At 54.1% G+C, this 19,470-nt stretch overlaps 2 protein-coding genes across 2 annotated transcripts in view; one reads left to right on the forward strand and one right to left on the reverse strand.

The window, feature by feature from the left end:
• Positions 1-14,909, forward strand: part of UBE2O (ubiquitin conjugating enzyme E2 O) — a 29,020-nt gene extending 14,111 nt beyond the window's left edge. The window contains exons 9-17 of the mRNA XM_025895139.2: positions 561-715; positions 1,643-1,755; positions 2,844-2,969; positions 4,050-4,139; positions 6,426-7,083; positions 7,953-8,089; positions 8,577-8,780; positions 9,479-9,536; positions 11,033-14,909. Of these exons, the coding sequence (XP_025750924.2) occupies positions 561-715; positions 1,643-1,755; positions 2,844-2,969; positions 4,050-4,139; positions 6,426-7,083; positions 7,953-8,089; positions 8,577-8,780; positions 9,479-9,536; positions 11,033-11,793 (2,302 nt within the window). The 3' untranslated portion in view covers positions 11,794-14,909. The remainder of the gene's footprint in view (positions 1-560; positions 716-1,642; positions 1,756-2,843; positions 2,970-4,049; positions 4,140-6,425; positions 7,084-7,952; positions 8,090-8,576; positions 8,781-9,478; positions 9,537-11,032) is intronic.
• A 1,398-nt stretch (positions 14,910-16,307) lies between these two features.
• On the reverse strand, positions 16,308-18,985 carry SPHK1 (sphingosine kinase 1). The gene is made up of 4 exons (XM_029960134.1): positions 18,860-18,985; positions 18,494-18,588; positions 18,145-18,260; positions 16,308-17,620 (listed from the first exon to the last, which is right to left on the reverse strand). The coding sequence occupies exons 1-4, from the start codon at positions 18,900-18,902 to the stop codon at positions 16,837-16,839; spliced, it is 1,038 nt and encodes a 345-aa protein (XP_029815994.1). The 5' UTR covers positions 18,903-18,985; the 3' UTR covers positions 16,308-16,836.
• Positions 18,986-19,470: the final 485 nt, after the last annotated feature.

The raw sequence follows: 19,470 nt of genomic DNA on the forward strand, positions 1-19,470 counted from the left end.
GAGACATATGTATGTGTTTGAACAGCTGGGAAGGACACTTTTCTCTTTTTAAACAAAATCCTTCTGCTTTACCCATATTCAATGTGTTGCCTATTTTCTTTTTGTTTTGTTTGTTCTCTCTGGAAGGGCTGTGGTGCTTTATCTTTCCAGTCCCATGCTCTTCTAGTTTCAAAGACTCCTCAGAGCTGCCAGGCTGGAAGGTGCTCCAGTGGAGAAGATCTTAACTCTCAAAGTATTTGAATGTTCTGTTGTGCCTCTGCCAGGGCTAGAAAGTGAGTGCTGGTAGATATTAATTAGCTCCATAAGGAACAAAAGAGAGCTCAGCATCAGCTCCCTGGAAAGTCAGTCCTCCTTCAGTATAGACTTGCAGCAGTGTAACATCTGCAGGGGTTGAGAACCCATTAAAACAAAGCCTGCTGTGTAGCTGCTTCCACGGGGCCTAGGTGGGTTTTCCTGACTTGCTGACCCGTGTACCTTTGCGTTGCTGAGATCCATCTTGGTTCCTGATGTTGGCAGCATCACGTTCCCTTTGGTAACTCGCTGCCTCTCTGTGTTCCCAGGGTTGCTGTGGAAGTGGTGACCACGATGACTTCAGCTGACGTGATGTGGCAGGACGGCACCGTGGAGACAAACATCCGCTCCAACGAACTCATCCCGGTCCATCATCTGGACAACAACGAGTTCTGCCCCGGCGATTTCGTGGTGGACAAAAGAGGTATTGGGTGTCCAAACAATGCTCCCGGGGAACAAACGTGCTTTTAATTGCAAAGTATTGTTCAGTCTGGATCCCCTCGTGTACAGTCACTCTTTTTAAGTAGCTGTTAGTGCTCACTTGAGGTGGGCACCTACCAGGGGTGGCAGTGATTCAGCTGCCTTAACATGAATGGCAGCAGAGAGCCTTTATTTACATACCAAAGTTGAACTGTGACAATAGGCAAGATGTGGAAAGAATAAATGCCAAGGAGCCAAGCTAGGATTTTCAGTATTTCTGCAGAGCAGGGGTGGCCCAGCTTCTCCTTGAAAGTGCCAATAGCTCTGAGCTCTCTCACAGAATGAGGGGAGAAATGAACAGCTCACCTCAGGCTGCTTTCTCTGTGTGGCTGGTTTATCATGACTCTCCCATTTTTTTCATGAGGAGTTTTGGGATCCAGAGGCATCTTCTTGAATCCCTTCTCTTCACCAAACAAATTGTTGATGCTAGTGAAGGTTACATGTTCAAGGAGACTTGGAACTTTTGGATGAAATACTGGTGACACATATTCTGGCTCTCAACTCCTTTTCTAGTGGGGGTAGACCCTCAACAGTGGGGGAGTAGAAGATACTGTCAGGTTGGGGAGCAGAAAAGCTGGCTTAGCAAAAACAGAGGCTGTTTTTCGTGGCCATTTCCCGTGAGTAATACTCTGACTGGTCTTCTGGGTTGGACGTAGTCTGAGGAAACTGAAGTTACCCATCAGCTCCAGCTCTACCGATCTAGTTTGGCAACAATTTTGACTGTGTGGGAAGAACTGTTTTTCCTCATGCCATTCACAAATGGAAGGCATCAGCCATGAGAGCCTGGGAGCTGACAGCCTCAGTCACTGAGCAAAGCCTGTGCTCCTTTGCCTGATTTGTCTGTTTTCTTCTCCACCCTTGTGACCCAAAGGTCAGAGCTCCCAGGACCCCGGGTTATATGGAGTGGTGCAGTCTGGGGACCATATCGGCCGTACCTGTGTGGTGAAGTGGTTCAAGCTGAAATCCAGTGGAGATGATGTGGAGGTGAGTGCCTGCAGGAACCAGCTAGGAGAAAAGCAGCCACAAAAAAGCACAAGCTTCACAGATAAACACAGATAAGTGTGGGAATCAGTTCTGTACTGGAGTGTGTCCTTGAGGATGGGAACAGCAATGTGCTTTTGGGACTGAGAGGCTTAGCTAGAGTGATGTCACTTCATATTCATAGATGTCTGCAAGGCAGTGAAGAGCAAGCAGAGTTTACATCCAGTGGTAACCATCAGGCTCTGGTATGGATGAAGATTTTTTTTTTCCTGAAGCTTTCACGGGCAGTTGATTTCTTGAGTTCACTCTAAGAATTTTTCCTCCCCATGTCCTTGCTAGTTCACTGAAAGAGGATTAATCTATTGCAAGTTGTCATGCTTGCTTCTGCCAAGTGCCATTGCCCATAGTCAGCCTAATGCCTTTTTCTTGGGGTTTGTAGGAACACTATTTTCCAGAGTCTTGACAGACTTAAACCTAGCTGGAGATGAGAGGGGGACTTGAACAAAACTGGTGTTCTGCTTTCTGCCTTAGGCTAGGACCTTATTGTCATAGCTGAGCAGGGCCCTTCACATCCAGAAGCAGAACATCAGTCTGGCCTGGGGTTGTGCTCCTCTTTACCCATTTCTCATTATTTGTGAGCTCGTAGCTCTCTTTCTCCAGGAGAAATCAAAGGAAAGATGTTTCCCATTAAGTGACAAGCTTTTTGCAGTCATATACTTCTTGTTGCCTTGGATCGTTTCAAAAGTAAACTGTGACCCTTTGGGCCCCAGCGAACTGCTTTGAGAAATCCGGGTGTTTGGAAGGGAATAAAACACTGTGCTTGCATGTCTCATCCTCATGGTGATGTGGAACCTGAAGTAAAGGTGAGGTGAGCAGATGAGACAGAATATCTGCTTCCTTTCATTGTTGTGCCTTGACTGACGTGCTACAGGGATGAGGTGACAGGAAGGGACAGGAGCAGCTCCTTGCAGGCTGTTGGAGCAGCTGAAAATGGACAAAATATAACACAAAGTACTTTGAAGTGCTGAAGGTGTGCTGTGGGGGTCAGTGCAGCATCCTGGGGCTGACACATCGTTCTGTCTCCGGTGCAGCTGATCGGGGAGGAGGAGGATGTGAGCGTGTATGACATTGCTGATCATCCGGACTTTCGCTTCCGCACGACTGACATCGTGATCCGGATCGGCAATTCGGACGGAGCCGCGGCCAAGGAAGACGAGGTGGGTCCTGGGCACAGTTAGCTGACCACATTGTCACCAAGTATTGGTGGAGACACTTAAAAGAGTCAGTAGGAGGGCTTTAGGCCCCACAGGGGCATCCTAAACTCCCTAGCTTGCTAATTTCGTATCAGTGTTCCCTGCTGTCATGAGTAACACATCAGATCTCTGTCTGGTGGAGATGTAACCTTGAAATCCTTTGACCTTGATGACAGTCTGCAGCAGAGCAAGAGTGAAGTTGAGACAAGAACTGAACATAAGCCTGAGGGCTTTTAATCAAACTCTTGCTTAGGATTTCAGAGTAACTTGTAATAAAAGGATATTCTGTGGGCTCCTGAGCAATAGTGAAGGTGGATTTGTCATGAAACCAGTTTCACTTGGCAACAGAAGACTGGAGTTCTGGGTTTCACCTGAGTTATGTACATGTTAATTTTGTTGAGCTGAGCGATCTCCTGGGGAGGAAGAGGGAACAGTTTATATTGTAGAGGATACACCCTTTGCTAGGAAACACCCTTACTGTGGAGGGAGACCTGCAGCTTTTGAGCCTGCTGCCCTAAAAAAGGGTTAAAAGGTATAGTGCAGCCCTTACTGCAGTTCTAGTTTCAGCAGCGTGAAACAACATCCCAGCCTGCTCAGCTGACCTAAATAACCTGCTGCCAGGGCAAGGTGCTCCTTACTGTGCACACCCTGAGCAGCTGCAACTTGTCTGTTCATGCCTGTGCTCTGTGGGGAGCCCCCGGTGCTGGGGAGGGGGGAGCTGAGGGCACCCCACTAGAGGGCACCCCCATTCCATGAAATTCCTGTCCCTTGCTGGCACAGCCCCAGCCCTGCTGCCTGCAGAAAGGCCGCTGGTCCTGATCACAGATCAGGATCTCCTGCCAGACCAGCTCTGCTGGTGCCCTGCTCCTTGAGGGGAGCTTTCCCCATCTCCGTGGCAGTGTTGTGTGGTTTCTACGTGTAGGATGCAAGTGTTACTTTAAGTGGCTCTCCAGCTAGGGAGCGTGTGTTGGTCAAAACCTTCCTGCTTGTGCATGAAGTACCTGGGAAAGAAAAAGGACTGACAAACCACTCTTGTCTCCACAGCCTTCTGTTGGACAGGTGGCTCGTGTGGATGTCAGCAGTAAGGTGGAAGTGGTGTGGGCAGATAACTCCAAGACTATCATTCTGCCTCAGGTGAGGTCCTGTTCCAGCTCACAATATCCCTGTAATTTTTAGCTGAGTGACGACTCTTGGATTTAAATCCTGGATGATTCCTGGGTAAGGGAATCTTGCTCTATTGATTGCTGCGTTCCCATACGGCAGGGCGGCTTCCCAGTTCTGTTAGCACAGGAAAATCCATCTGCTGTCAGGAGGTCTGGGCAACTAATTGGTCATCACTGCTCTTCTATTTAGAGAATAGGAAAGCCTGGGCTTTGCCTTCACACATGCACTGCATACTCACAGCTCTGCCCACAGCCCTGTCCTTAGCCTCCAGCACCTGCTGCTCTGCAGAGCTCAGGGATCATCTGTTCTAACTGGAGCCCGGGTTGGTGCATTGCCCAACCAAGGCACTGCTGAAAGACTGTTGCATGTTCTGTCTTGCTTGTGAAATGGCACCATAGTGGGTTTTTTTGGCTAAAGAAGCTCCTCCAGGGGCTGGGCTAGAGCCACAAGTTGTCACCTTAGCTAACCTAGGGATCAGACCCGAATCCTATCCCAGGGCAGGGAGGGAAAAGGGTTGAGTGCAAGCTTAAAAATACAGATACAGCCACACTGCTAATCCACTGCACCCCCGTGGTTTCTGCATTGCTCTGAGTTTTTTGTTGTACTGTCTTGTAATTGTGCTCACTATTCCCCATACAGTTTCATCCCTTGTCTTGTCTCCTTGTTTCCTTGGATTAAGGCAGACAGCCTAAAGATAGGAGCCGACCTGTATCTGTAGGGTCCCATCTCCATCACTGTGGCAGTGACACCACTGCCTCCGCTGCAGAGATGCCTTCTGCGAGTACAAAGCACTTGATCAAGATTTCTTTTTAAACCCAGCAGCTCTGCATTAATTACAGTAGAATAGTCAATGCCCGCACTATGGCAGTGGACTGGAGCCATACAAAGCAGGCTGCTGTCTCCCTTCCCCCTGTTGTCACATGTGCTTGGATCACAGGCACAATCAGAGGTCTGATGTGTGCTCCACAAAGGGCTGTTCTCACACTGCGGTGCCGGGGCTCTGCAGCAGCTCCTGCTGTGTCACGCCAGTCCCTTCGATTCTGCTCGTCTGCGTAATTATGGGAGTCGGGGAAATGTCAGGAGCAGGAATTATCAGTTGGTAAAACCGTGATTTATCAATGCCTGACCATGTGCCCAGAGACAAGCTGTCTGGGTGCTTTTTCTCAGCTCTAAAAATAAAGATGGTATAACTGGCTAATTAACTTTCCAATTCAGATTTGGATTAGCTTTGAGGGCAGTGAGTTTTGATGGCTTTTCCTGCCTGCAGTCACTTGTGTTGAACCCAACTAACCTCTACTGGCTGCCTGTCTCTGACTGGCACAGGACTGGCTCAACAGTGCTGGTTCAGTTGAAGGCTTTGACAAGATGACTGAGTGTCCATGTGCTTTAGCCTCTGGGGTCATATCTTGCCACATTAAGAGGATTTTTGGGCTGTCACTCAAGTGTTAAAAGTGTGTGGATAAAATGCTCCCATCTTGTAACTCCAAACACAACCCTGTAAAGGTGCTCTTGCTCCCCTGGTTCTGTGTTGGTGCTCTTACCTGAAAACCTCTGCAGCAGGACCTTGTGAGAGACGTAGCATGTGCAAAAGCAGGTTGTAGAAGGTGAGGCTGGATGGAGTGGGGATGGGTTCAGCTTCCAGTAGTCAAGGGGAAGAGAACATTTTATGTAAGAGCTTATTCAGCAGCTTGGGTGAGGCTTCATTGTCCCAGCTGAATTTTAAGCAGTAGCCACATATAACAGCTAAAGCAGCGTAGCAAGGCTCTGACAGCAAGTAGTGTGTGCCACAGAAAAGGAAAGCTGGTATGGGAATGCGTTCCTAGTTCCAGCATTGTCTCTGTGGAAGGATGGAGTGGCAGCCAAACTAGGGCTCTGTGCCAACACAGTTCCTGGTGCAAAAGCAGGACCAGAAATACTAACTCCTTATATGATACCAAATACCTTCTGAACTAGCTCTGTGTTCAGAAACCCTGGGGCATCCAGATAGTTTTTTGGCACCTGTCTGTTGTCCCTGACTGGATCCCAGACACTAGGATGGCTACAGCCCACTGAAAACCTGCCCTAGTAACCCCCCAATACTTTGAACAGTGGGGCTGTGTGGTTTCATAATCTGTGCAAGTCAGCCCTTTATAGATGGAAGGGTTTGAAACAGCCCAGCCAATCCCAGATGGAAGCTCCTTTTTCATGGCTTGCTTTTAAAAACAACTAAAACTCTGTGCCTCACCCTTAGTCTCACGTAACTCTGCTCTCCTTTAGCACTTGTACAACATCGAATCAGAAATTGAGGAGTCAGACTATGATTCTGTGGATGGCAGCACCAGCGGGGCATCCTCGGAGTGGGAGGATGAAAGTGACAGCTGGGAGACAGACAATGGCCTCATGGATGATGACCACCCGAAAATTGAGGACTTTGAGCCTGAGGAGCCAGCAGCAGAGGAGGTGAAAAAAGTAGAGGAGCAAGTCCAGGGAGCTGTGGCTATGGCAGTTGCAGATCTTGCTACAGAGAAAGGTGGCAAGGACGGAACCCCGAAGAGCTTCCGGGAGCTAAAGGAGGCCATCAAGATCTTGGAAAGCCTGAAAAATATGACTGTGGAGCAGCTGCTGACTGGCTCTCCCACCTCCCCAACTGTGGAGCTGGAAAAACCCACTCGGGAGAAGAAGTTCTTGGATGATATTAAAAAGCTGCAGGAAAATCTCAAGAAGACCTTGGATAATGTGGCTATTGCTGAGGAGGAAAAGATGGAAGCCATGGTGGAGACAGAGAAGAAGGAAGAAAAAGCAGAGGCACAGACACCGGTGAGGTCAGAGTGGCCCAGTGAGACACCAGTGCTCTGCCAGCAGAGTGGAGGCAAACCTGGAGTCACCTTCACCAGTGCCAAGGGAGAAGTGTTCTCTGTGTTGGAGTATGCTCCAGGTGAGTGTGGGATGCTCTGTCCTTCGTTGCTGTCCTGCAGTGTTTTTCTCCAAAACCTTTGCTTCAAGGCCTTTTGGATTGTGTATTTTCTTCTTCCTGGTTGTTTCCACAGCTCATTAACCAGGGATGAGAAATTACCACAACTTCTGTAGCACAGTGTGCTCTGGGACCCAAACCTGGCTTTTAGTGTCCCTAGGTGACTGTCTCTTGTGTCATGGTGTCTCTAGGCTCTGTTGCACCTCCTCAAGCCTCAGAAGTGTGCTTCCCTCTTTTCCACACTGGTAACTAATGTAGGAGGGCTGCAGAGACTTCCTTGAAAGTTGCAGGGTTTGTTCAGGCTTTTTTTGGTTGAGTTGGCTGAGAAGCAGAGCAGGGACAGCTGGTGTTCTTGGGCTGGATGTCCTTGGTGGGTGAGTGGTGCCAATGTTAATGGCCAGAAATAACAAATAGCATCTGGTTGTGTGGAACATTGGTGACAGCAGAGCCCAAGGTGCTCATGGTACAGCCAGACCAGACTTGAGAGAGAAAGGTGGACAAACTGTTCTGAACCTGCAGGTGTGTATAAAGGAAAAAGGAGAGCTGTGCTTCGGTTTGGCAGAGAAAAAGCCATCTCTTTGTGGGGTTATCCTGGCTGTGGGCATAGGGACAGCATTGTGTTAGGACTCTGAGAACAGGAGATGCAGGTTGTGGCTGCTGTACCGTGTGGGAAACATCAAATAATCTCTCCTGCCTCCTGGCTCAGCACCAAAGCAAGTTAACTCCTCTCTTCCTCACAATGCATATTACACATGATCAGATCTATCTTCACAAAGAACCTGTGGCAGTTTCCAAAGGCAGGCTGTAATCCTGTTCTCTTCCTTGCCCCACAGATTCCCATGCCTTCAAGAAAATGGAGTTCCAGCCCCCAGAAGCAAAGAAGTTCTTCAGCACCGTGCGGAAGGAGATGGCTCTCCTGGCCACCTCCCTACCCGATGGCATCATGGTTAAAACCTTCGAGGATCGAATGGCAAGTGCCTGCTCTCAAATGCCTCTGTGTTAGTGCTGGGCTCAGCATCCGGATCACTTTCTTTGGAATTCCCTGCTTAGCCTTAATCCAGTGCATTAGAGCTGCAGGAATGTGTGCAGCATGTGAAACAGGGCTGTAATTACCCAAACCGGCTGCTTTTGCATTCCCCGAGTCAGGGTGGCCAAACAAGGAGCTCCTGGTTGCAGGGAGCCGGTTCCGGGTGCTGAGCAGGAAGACAGGCAGGCAGCCAGCAAGGGGCTGGTGTCAGCAGTGAGCAGCTTGGGGATTTTGGCCATCCCTGAAGCCCTGCTGCAGATCCAAAGGCTTGAGTGCAGTTTCTAGGGGGAAGGTGCCCCGAGATGTGTTGCTTGAGCTGACTCTTATGAGGGCTGAGTTAATCACATCCCTTCTCTCCCTGTGCATAAATACAGCCCTTGCAAGGTAAGAGGATGTTTCCCGGTGTCTGACCTGCTGCCTCTCCCCACAGGATCTCTTCTCAGCACTTATCAAAGGGCCCACACGCACGCCCTATGAAGATGGACTCTTTCTCTTTGACATCCAGCTCCCCAACATTTACCCTGCGGTCCCACCTCTCTTCCGCTACCTCTCCCAGTGCAGTGGGAGACTGAATCCCAACCTGTATGACAATGGCAAAGTGTGTGTCAGCCTCCTGGGGACGTGGATAGGCAAGGTAATGCTGTCATCCACCTGTCTTTGGGAAGCAGGGATTGTGCTGAGCTGCTTTTGGAACAAGTCGCTTCCTACCAGACCTGGGTGACTTCTGGTCTCGGGTGATGCTTGAGCTGGGGGTGGTTTTGGGCTCTGTTTTAGGTGCCTGGAGCAGGTAACTGGTATAGTTTGGCTTTTTCTGGATCTGTATTTGGCTTGTCTGTTCTTCCTCAATGAGAAGCCTGTGGTCAGAAGCCAGGCTGTGCCATAGCAGAGGTGCCAACACCAGCATGGGGTGTATCCTGTTGCTTAGGTCCCTGTCTCCCACATTGTAGACAAATCCTGCAGCATGGTACAAAGTCCAGCTGAAAACTTGGAATAAACAGGGAGCCAGGGACATTATGTGTTATGAGCAGGTAGATGGACAAGGCAGCTGGGGAGGGGTTGGAGCTGATGCCTGGTGTGTAGGGTTACACTGTTCCAGGCAGATCTGGCCTGATGGGGTGTGGTGCTGGTAAAAAAAATAACGGAGAGATGGGTTGTTGAGATGGGACACCAGTACATCACGTGCTTGTGGAGTCAGTTCCTTGTTCCTGCTGTGAGCCACAGGCTGTCAGCAACAGGAATGCAGAGGAACTGGGGCCTCACTTCATCTGACCATTGTCACAGGGCAAACTGGTGGTGCTTCAGCCCTTTAACACATTTGTGTGTGCATTTCAGGGGACAGAAAGGTGGACCAGTAAATCCAGTCTCCTTCAAGTACTCATCTCCATCCAAGGTAAATGCTCCTGCTGAGCCTGTGGGACAGGAAGAGGTGGTGGGAGGAGGGGATGTTGGCTGTGGGGGGCACACAGTTGGGATCTGCCACCCCAGTCAGATTAGTGCTGCCTTCTGCTCTCACCTTGGTGGACAAAGCAGTGTCCTTATCTCTCCACTTGAGCGGTGGAAGCAGGTGCCAGCTTTTCTCATGCCCAGAGTTTTGGCTGCATCCCAGGGCTCTGACACAATGCCTTCCCTTCTTCTCACTGCAGCAGCCAAGCACAGAGCTGGTCTGCTTGTTGCTCTGAGCTGACAAAGGTGAACCACTGTGTCCTCAGCCAGTTACCAAAGTTAGTTGAAGTTGCTAAACTGGGCCTCGTTTGCAGGACTTTTTTTTTTATCCCCACTGAGTCACCCGCCCATCCTACATGGGGCATGTTTTGCACATGATGCTGGTGTTTATGCTCCTTCCAAAGCAGAGAATAATCAGGGGTGTGCCTAGACGAGCCCCAGGGCTTCCTGCCATGGGCCTTTGCTCTGCCCTATCCATTTTGAGAGCAGACAGACTAAATCACAGAGCTTCCTCACGGACAACTTTCTGTTCAAGGGAGCCCTGTGATGTGAAACCTTTGACACAGAGCAAGGGTTTCTGCCTCGAGTCAGCAGGCAACTCCTGCTCCCTGAACCCCCACAGTCCACCTGTATCCTCCTGTGGGGGAAGCACACCACAAGAAAAGCCTTTTCTCATTTACAAAGCCAAGGATCCAAATTTAGAAAATTAAATACTAAATGTTTTACTGGAGCAACTTGGTGCTAGAGAAAGACCTGCTCTCCTGCTGCCTGGGCTTTGGGAGACTTATGATCTCACCTCCTCCAGCTCTAATGCAGTTTGTGGCAGGCTGCCAGCAGCCTGGCAGCACCGGTGCTGTTGCTACATACGTGTAATTTCATTAGACCAGAAACAAGCAAGAGAAATCTTGGTATGGGTGACTTGTCACAGTATTCTCTGTCTCAGAACTCCACTGTCTGAAGGGACTGTGCTGGACAGGGCAGGACCTGGCCAGCTCAAAGCCTGTTACTGAAGATTGGCCTTGGTTCTGATTAAGAGGAGGAGGAAAAAAAAGCTTTGGGTGTGTTTGTGGTTTTTTTTTTTTAAAGGAGGGGAGTGGGAGGGAAGGAAAAGGAGCTGTGAAACCTCTCCCCTGCTGCCCTTTTGACCTCTGCTGTTGTGTGCCCTCTGCATCATGCTGGTGGAGGACTGTTCTTGCCAGCCAAGGATCTTGGATGCCACTCCCTGTGGTGTCCGAGGTCCCCACCACATCACATGATGCTCCTCTTGCGACACCAGTCCTTTGCATCCTGCAGGTTCTAGTTGTTCAGCCTGGCCTCTGCTGCCTGCTTGACCCTCGCTCTCTGCTGCCTTGGCAGCAGTCGTGGCCCAGCAGCGCCTGCCTGGGATGGCGATTCCCAGTGGTGTTCCTCCCTTAACACCTCGGTGTCCCTTTGTCCCGGCAGGTCTCATCCTGGTGAACGAGCCCTACTACAACGAGGCGGGCTTTGACAGCGACCGGGGGCTGCAGGAGGGCTACGAGAACAGCCGCTGCTACAACGAGATGACGCTGATCCGGGTGGTGCAGTCCATGATGCAGCTGCTGCGCCGGCCCGTGGAGGTCTTTGAGCACGAGATCCGGGAGCACTTCCGCTGCCACGGCTGGCGCCTGGTGTCCCGCATCGAGTCCTGGCTGGAGACGAACGAGCTGGTGGAGCGCAGCCACGAACAGGCCAACGGGGCGTATTCTGCCTCCCCCCTCCCCGCCGGTGCCGCCCTGGCCGAGAGCCCCGGAGACGCTGCGGGGTCGCTGGCGGGGTACGGCAGCAGCTCGGAGCAGGGGGCGGCCGCCGAACTGTCCGACTCGGCGCTCGATGGGAAGGAGGAGCTGGACGAGTTGGAGTTCACGACCCCGACGCCCAACGCCGGTGACCTCCAACAGTACTCAGACTCGGAGAGCACAGGCCAAGCCAGGGGGGACCTGGCCAGAGACCGAACGGACGAGGGGAAGGCTGCCCCGGACTCTGCCGCGCAGCCCAGCGTGAAACCAAAGAAACGGAGAAAGAGCTACAGGAGTTTCCTGCCGGAGAAGAGCGGTTACCCTGATATTGGGTTCCCCCTCTTCCCTTTGTCCAAGGGGTTCATTAAAAGCATCCGCGGTGTCTTGCAGCAGTACCGGGCTGCCTTAGCAGGGGCCAACATCCCAGAGTGGACAGAGGACAAATAAACCATCAGGATAGGGACAGGCAGGTGCAGGGGAGAAGGGAAAGCAGCAGAAAGTAAATTGGCAAATGCTGTTACCAATCAACTGGCTTCTCCTTCCAGCTTTTCTTCCTCAGCTTGGTTTGTTCCAAAGAAGGTGGTAGGCCTGATTGCTCCTCTGAGGAAAGGTTTGTCTAAGCATGAATAACTCTTTGCCCCCAGCCCCTTTTCCTTCCCCCTGTCCCATGTACGTGCTCTTCTTGCAAGTTTGACCCTGCAATGGTAAGATTTGAGACCTGCACAGAAGCAGTCTTGCAGCCACGTTCCCTCTGCACTTTCATCTTGGGGCACCTTTCCACACAAGGACTCTTCCCACCCAGTGCTACACCCAGCAGTTTTTTCTGGTGGGGTTCCAGCCAGAAGAAGGGATTGCTGTAGTTTCTGGAAATGAAGGGCAATGCCCTCCCAGTCTTTCATTTTTCTCGGCGTTCCCATGGGTTCTATGAAGTCTACCCCAGCTTATCTGTACTTAGACATTGGATTGTGTTGCATTGGCGTTGTCTACACCATACAGAGTTGCTCTAGTCTTAGTTGTTCACTGATAGCTACAAGGTTCTTCCAGTTGGGATTGGTAGGCAGGGCCAGAGCTCTGCACTGGCTCTCATGCTGCCCTGGTAGTGCTGCGGGGTTTCCATCCAGTTCTGCAACTTCCAGTCGTTCTCCTGGAAGCAAGTCTAGCCATCCCCACTTCTTTTTCTCCAGAGTAAGGCAAACTTCCCTTTTCCCCACCATGCATGCCTGTCTTCTAGAAATACATGGGATTCAGGGTTCTGCCCTCGTTTCTTGCTTAGGTATCCACATCTTTTGTTCCCAGCCATCCCGGCTGTCACACAGCACTACACCCACCCTGGATCCCAGCCTCATCCGGGCAGGCAGCAGCAAATGATCCTTTTGTAGGTCTGGCAGGAGTCTGGATGGACCTGGCATGGCTGCTGCTCCCTCATCCAGCTGTGCAGGGGTGTTCCGGAGCGGTTTGAGCCAAGGGAAGGAGCTGCCGTGTCGTGGTGAGGCCCTGTTGCAGCAGCAGCAGTTTGTGGCGGTTCCTGTGCTGTTACATCAGACACTGGTGTGGGCTGTTATCAGCTCCTTCCCTCGCCAGCTGTTTCCTGGGGTGGGTCAGCTCTGCTCAGCAGTGTTGTGGGCACAGCACCTCCTGTCCCTAATCCCAACCACAGCACTGCTGGAAGCTCTGGGAAACAGCTGGTGAGGGCAGGCAGTGCCTCAGCAGCCTGAGCTGGTGACCATGAGCACTTTTTGAAGCAGTGACTTGCCAGAGTCCCGTGGTCAAGACACCTTCCCCAGGCCTCTGGTCCTGTCTGCAGACACTTACCTTTGCTTCTAGAGCTGAGAGGTCACACTCCAACACTACTGCCTTTGCCCAGTGTTCAGGCATGGGAGAGGCACCCATTTAGCATCCATGTGGAGCACAGTCTGTCAGGGAGAGTCCATTGGTCCTTCCAGCTGCACAGGGAGACAGTGGTGCCAGGCTTCCTGGGGACCAGTCGAGCTGAGCAGATGGCTCTGCCAGAAGTAAGGATGGAGCCAAAGCTCTCCTTTGCTCTTGCTCAGTATGGCTGTGGCCTCCTCCCCTCACCCCAGGCCAGGGTCTGGCCTCAGTTAGAAACAAGGAACAGCAGGAGAATGCCACATGCTGGCATGGTGCTTTCTGCTCCCTCAAACACCAAGGGCTGCACCCACCAGCCCCAATCCCCCCCTCCAGCTCCCTGCTCTTTCCAGCTGCCCCCCGATGCTCCAGGGGTGGCTGCACAAAGCCCTTCCAGTGTCCCCATCCACACTGCTGGGATTTTGGAAGGCACAGGCTGCTCCCGGTGCTCTGGAGGACACAGGGCTTGGCTGTGAGTGCAGACCTGGGCTGAGCTCTCTCCAGGTCCCGTCTGTGGGTGGGTTGCCTGTGCAGTGGCTCTGGCCCTGCTCTGGCACTGGGAGCTCTCCCTGCCTGGCAGGTGGGAGGTCTGGCAGACCCAGCTTTGGGGTGCAGAAGTGCTGAGAGCCCTGGGCAGGGCAGTGTGAGCTGCAGCCACGGCCACGTTCTGCGATGAATGGATCCCTTTGAGCGGAGCACGGGAGCGTCTCCAGAGTGTCGGGGCCGAGGGGTGAGGCTGCTGCTGCAGGGCAGGGGAAGGGCAGGCAGAGAGGCTGGTTCCACAAATGATTAAACCTCTTCCAGGCAAAACCACGGTTGGTGATCCACAGACACTACCTCCTCTGTCCCCAGTGCCGGGCTGTGGCTGCCCTGAGCCCCCATCGGACAGGGAGGGAGGGAGAAACCCTCTGGGGGTGAAGGAGCTGTAGGGTTCCACTGTGCCCCCCCTTTACTCTCTGCACCTCTCATCTCACAGGGCAGGGGCTGGGCAGGCAGCGTGTCCTCCCCCTCGCCCGAAAAGTCTCTGATCCTTGTCAAGAGCTTTTGCACAGGCTGCTGGGGCTCCCTTCGAGGAGGTGTGTGAGGCCTTCTGGACTGGGATGCTGCTCCCCCCAGCATCGCTCGCTCTCTGCAGCTGTCCCAAACCCAAGCGTGCACAGAGGTTTACAAATTTTCTAAAGCTTTTGATAATGTGAAGCTCCTGGGTGATGAGGTTGGTGGTGAGCACACTGCAGCTATGTAATTTTTTTGTGTATGTATGTAATATTTAAGGGTAACAAAATTTAAAAGGCTAAAACCTTAAAAAAAAAAAATTTAAAAACACACAAAAAAAGCCAAAGCATGATGCATATTGTTAGCCTTAAAACTGGCTACACGACTGTGTGATGTACAAATGAGAGCAGCCTGTAACTGTTTTAAGTGCTGGGGTTGGGGAAGAAGCATTACAAAATCAGTTTGTAGCCTTGATTCTGTACAGTATTTAATGAATTAAAAAAAACCCAGACCTGACTATTGAGGCCATGCTTAGAGGTGTGTCGTTCACGTGCAGATGTGGATGCTTGGTTGCTTACGATATATGTATAAAGTGCTGTGTGACCATTAAAACTTTTTTTACCTGCAGATTTTTTTTGTTTGGCTAACCAAGGTGTAATAAAGGAGGGAAGATGACTTGCCATTAAATTTTGCCTCTGTGAGTAGTTCTGACTGCTGTCTCTTTCTTTCCCTTCCCACCCCCTGCCGCGTTTCTGGCACTTCTCCGGCCCACCCCTTGTGCCAGGCTCTGGGCTGGATGGGGGGGATGCCGTGTTTGCCCTCCGTGGGTGCCCTCCCTCACCCCCTCTGGCTGCAGGAGCGGTGTCTCGGTGTGCTGAGACTCACGGCTTTGCAGGAGTTGTTCAGACCTCTCGAGGGGTGGGCGGCAGCTCTGCCACCTCCCTCGGGTGCCGGGAGCGAGGGGCTGTATGGGAGGATCAGCCCGTTGCTGCTGTCTAACAGGTTTTGGAAGCAGATGGGTGATGGAAAGGATGCGCAGCAAAACCTGGGAAAGGGGAGGGCAAGGGTGATCGAAGGCGACCTGCTGTTGTGAGGCACACAGCCATTCCCGGTGGAGACTCCAGGGAGCCTTTCAGGTGCTGTGAGCCTGAACGGCTCCGCTCTGCTGAGCTGTGTCACTTGGCAGACACAGCCAAGAGCTCAGAGCGTGTCCCCTGCCCTGGGCTCTCCCTCCAGCAGCTCAAGAGGGTTAGAGAGTTACTGCTCAGCCTGTTTTTACACCTGGCCCAAAGCCACGGGGGAAATAACTTTATTCTGGGAGGTGGTTCCCAGCTGCCGCCTGCCCTGCTGGCTCAGGGACAGGAACTCGGCTCTCCATGAGCGAGTGGGGCCGGGGGGGAGGACAATCGTGCTCTTCTTTCCCGGATCTGCCATCCTAATTGCATAGTTTGCAGATGAATAAATGCAAACAGCCACCACTGTTTACTCTCCTACTTTGTACTTGAGCGCTGTAAATGAGGTTTAATTACTGCAATTTTATACCAAACAGGCTGAGTAATCCCCCCCAGGCGAGCCCCCGGGCAGGGACCTGTCGCAGGGCTCCAGCTGGCCCCGAACTGCCCGGGAAAGGGGATTTGAGAGCGCCCCACAGGGCCCCTACTCCCGGCAGAAAGCCAAACCCCTCGGCTCCAACAACCCCCTCCCTGAACCTCTTCCATGAGACTTTCCCTGCTCTCCCTCCGAGGCACTGAACCTTCCCCAAGATGTCCCCAAGTGTCACTGCAGGGCTGAGCTCCCTGGATTCGATCAGACACAGCGTGAGGCTGAGCCGGGAGGCATCGACACACCCCAAAAATCGGGGCGGGTGGCAGCAATGCCCCACGTCCTGCCTCCTCGGCATCTCCCTTGGGAGCATCCCCTGGTTCCATCGCTCCGTGCTGGTCTTGGCCCCAGGGTGCCAGGGAGAGAAGGGCCACGGCGCTGAGCTAAACCCATCCTGACATCTGCGTGTGAGCCCAGCCCAGGGTGACGGCACCGCAGCCCTGCCCCTGACACCAGCCATGAGCTCGGATTTAAAACCCGGGGGAGGTTTGGTTTTTTGTGGTTTTTTTTTTGCAAACGCTAGACATTTATTGCATTTATCACAAGAATAAACTCTGCTTCTAACAGGAAGCTTTGGGTAGAAACATTCTTTAAAAAAAAAGTCGGTTTCCTGTATTAGATCTATTGGTCCTGACCATCCCTGGGGGGGTGGCACTGGCTCCGCGGCGGGCGGGGACACGAGCAATGCCACCGTGTGCGTCCGAGCCGGGGAGGGGACGGGGCTGTGCCGGCGCAGCCGCCTGGACCGGGACCTCGTACCAGGATGAAACACGCTGGCGTCTCGCCGGCACCGAGTACCTGATGGGGCTCGTGGCTCATTTTTGGGACAGCGCTGATGGCTGTCCCCGAGGGGGTAAAGCTAAGCGTGGGGGCAAGCGAGGGGACGAGCCCCGCAGCCCCCAAGACCTATTGCTACGGGAGGAGGAGGAGGAGGAGGAGGGGGATGTTCCTGAGTGGGAGGAAGGCTCTGCCACCCTCGTGCTGGGCCGTGCCGGCAGCTCAGCGCTGCAGGGAGGGCGAACCCGGAGCTCAGGAGCCGCTGACGACGCGGCAGAGGCGGCCGTGGATCTGGCCCTGCACGGGCTCACACGCCAGGGCCTCGCCGTCCACCGTCATGATGCCCGCGGCCACCCGCGGCTCCAGGCGGAACGCCCGGACGGGGACGTAGCACAGGTGGGGACAGTTCAAGTCCAGGTGGGTCCCCCTGGACATGGCCAGGAAGAGCTTCAGCAGCGCCACGCGGCTGATGCCGGCCTTCATGTAGAAGAGGTGGATGCAGCCGTCGTGCAGCCGGGCCGCCGGTGCCATCAGCAGGTTGGTGCCCAGGTGGGACTGGTAGATGGCGTAGACCAGGACGAACTCCTCCTCGGGGACCACGGTCCAGTGCGCCGGCACCGCCTGCCCCAGCGGCGCCAGCAGCGAGTCGGTGGGCAGGGAACCGGGCGCGTCCGTCCCCGCCGGCGGCAGGACGTGGCCGGCCTGGCCGTTGGGGACAGGCGTGGAAGGGTCCCTGGGGGCCGGGGAGGGGCCCTGCTCGGGGCCGGCGGGCAGGTAGGACAGGCGGCCCTGGTACACCCGCAGCTTGGCCAGGCACTGCAGGGTGCCCAGGGTGAAGCGGGCGCTGCCCAGCCAGCGGTACTTCTCGCTGTCGATGTCCACGTCCGAGATGAAGCCCCAGCCGAAGCCGAGGAAGGAGAAGAAGCGCTTGCCCGAGGCCGTGCTCAGTGAGACCAGGTCCATCTGTGTGTGCAGCCCCTTGCACAGGATGAAGGTGCAATTCGTCAGCAGCTTCTTCTTGGCGACGTGATCGTAGCTGCGAGGGGATGGAGAGGGTGAGTTTGGAGCTCAGGGCCCCTTCCTGCTGTCCCAACATCCACCTGCAAACCCTTATTGTCATGGTTGGGACATATCCCAGCTGGGTGACAGTGTCCCTCAGGGACAGCTGCTGGGAGAGGTTTAGCTGGGGGTGGAAAGGATAAACCAGTTCCTGAAAGAGGGTACTGAGTCATGGCAATCCTGATCCCCCCACTCCACAGTAAGATTGGCTGTGCCTGGGGTGGATCCTTTAGGGTAAAGCTTTACCAGACTCTGAGCCCAGAGAGGAGAAAGGGAGTGTGGGGAGGTGGGTACACAAGGATGCAATCCCATGCTCATGGCTGTTCTACACCAGCCTGTGGGTAGGTGAGGACCCCGACAGGCACCCCTGGACATCCCAGCACCCTCCCCCTGGGCCAGAGCCCTGCATGGCCTTTCTCTTCCCCCACCTGGTGCCAGCACAGCCCTGTATGCTGGCCAGTGCAGTGCAGACAGCAGGTGCCCCACGGGGCCAGGACTCACCCTGCATAGTAGTTGATGGAGGCAGCCAGGGCATTCCCAGAGCCTCCTGGCAGGATGCACAGCGGCTTCTTCATGGTGTCCTTCCAGTCCGGACGCTCCATGAGCCCGTTCACCACCTGCAGGGATGAAGGAGTTCGTGGCACCCAAGGAATCCAGCTGAGGGGGAAAGAGCTCACGGTGTCCCAGGCCAGGCCAGGACGAAGGCCATGGCTGCTTTGCTCCAAGCCTGGTGCCATCTCTCCTTTGCCATTCCCTGCCTGCCTTTCTCGTACCAGAGGTTGGCTCCTGCCCCGGGCACCCCCTTCTCCTGGCTCTCTGCCCAGCCCAGACGCCCCAAGGTGCCCCTCACCTCGTACAGCAGCCCGTCCCCAGACATGACCACCAGCGTGTCCCACTGCGACAGGTCCTCATCCCGCACCTTCTCGTGCGCGTGGTGGGGTCTCTCTGCAGGGGGAAGGTGGAGAGATTTGAGATCACCCTCTGTCTGCCTGCTGCCACCCCCCAGATGGTGACCCCAGCCAGGGGTTCAGGAGGCGAGGCTCTCACCCCTCTTGAGCACAACCAACCCACAGGACCCAGAGCTGCGGTGATGCAGGAGGAACGAGGCCATCGGAGGAGCCCAGGTAAGATCCCAGGGAAGGGAGGAGAGGGAGGAGGAGGAGGAGGAGGAGGAGGAGGAGGAGAAGGAGGAGGAGGGAGCTGCTGGCAGACTCACCGGTGATGAAGATGGTGGTGGCAATCTCAGCCTCGGCCAGCATGGGCTGCACCACGGCCTGGAAGTCGTCGAGGGCGCGGCCGGAGCCGCTCTGCGGGTTCAGCAGCACCAGAGCACGGCAGGGCCGGGGCAGCACCCCATAGCTGTCACCTGCAGGGGGAGAGGGGGCTCAGGCTGCTGGGTCACAGCACTGCCCAGGGAGGGCTTTGCCATCCAGAGCAGCGTTTGCCAAAACCCTGCAGGAAGGGGAGCTGCCCCTCCCTGATCCCTACAAGCTCCCTGGGCGGCATCCCTACCCAGAAGCAATGGGGGGTGAGCAGGGATGGAGGGTCCCTGCTGGGAATGCTGAGGAAGCAGCAGAGGTGGGACCTGGGGGCCTGCAGGGGCTCACCTTGAGCTCCCCCACAATCAGCAGGGATGTTTTACACCCAGGATGGGGCCCCGCAGCACCCCAGCCATTCCACAGCAGGAGGACAAGGGCTCCAATTCCCCACATCCCCCCAGATGGAGAGGGGCCAGGACAGCCAGCTGAGCCGGTAGACGGACACTTCTGCCTCCCCTGCTCCCCACGGGGCTCAGGTTTCGCCTGCGAGGGCCTCAGTCGGGCTGTA

Source organism: Manacus vitellinus, unplaced genomic scaffold, assembly GCF_001715985.3.
Source record: "Manacus vitellinus isolate BGI_N305 unplaced genomic scaffold, ASM171598v3 scaffold_24_pilon, whole genome shotgun sequence".
Classification (NCBI taxonomy): Eukaryota; Metazoa; Chordata; class Aves; order Passeriformes; family Pipridae; genus Manacus; species Manacus vitellinus.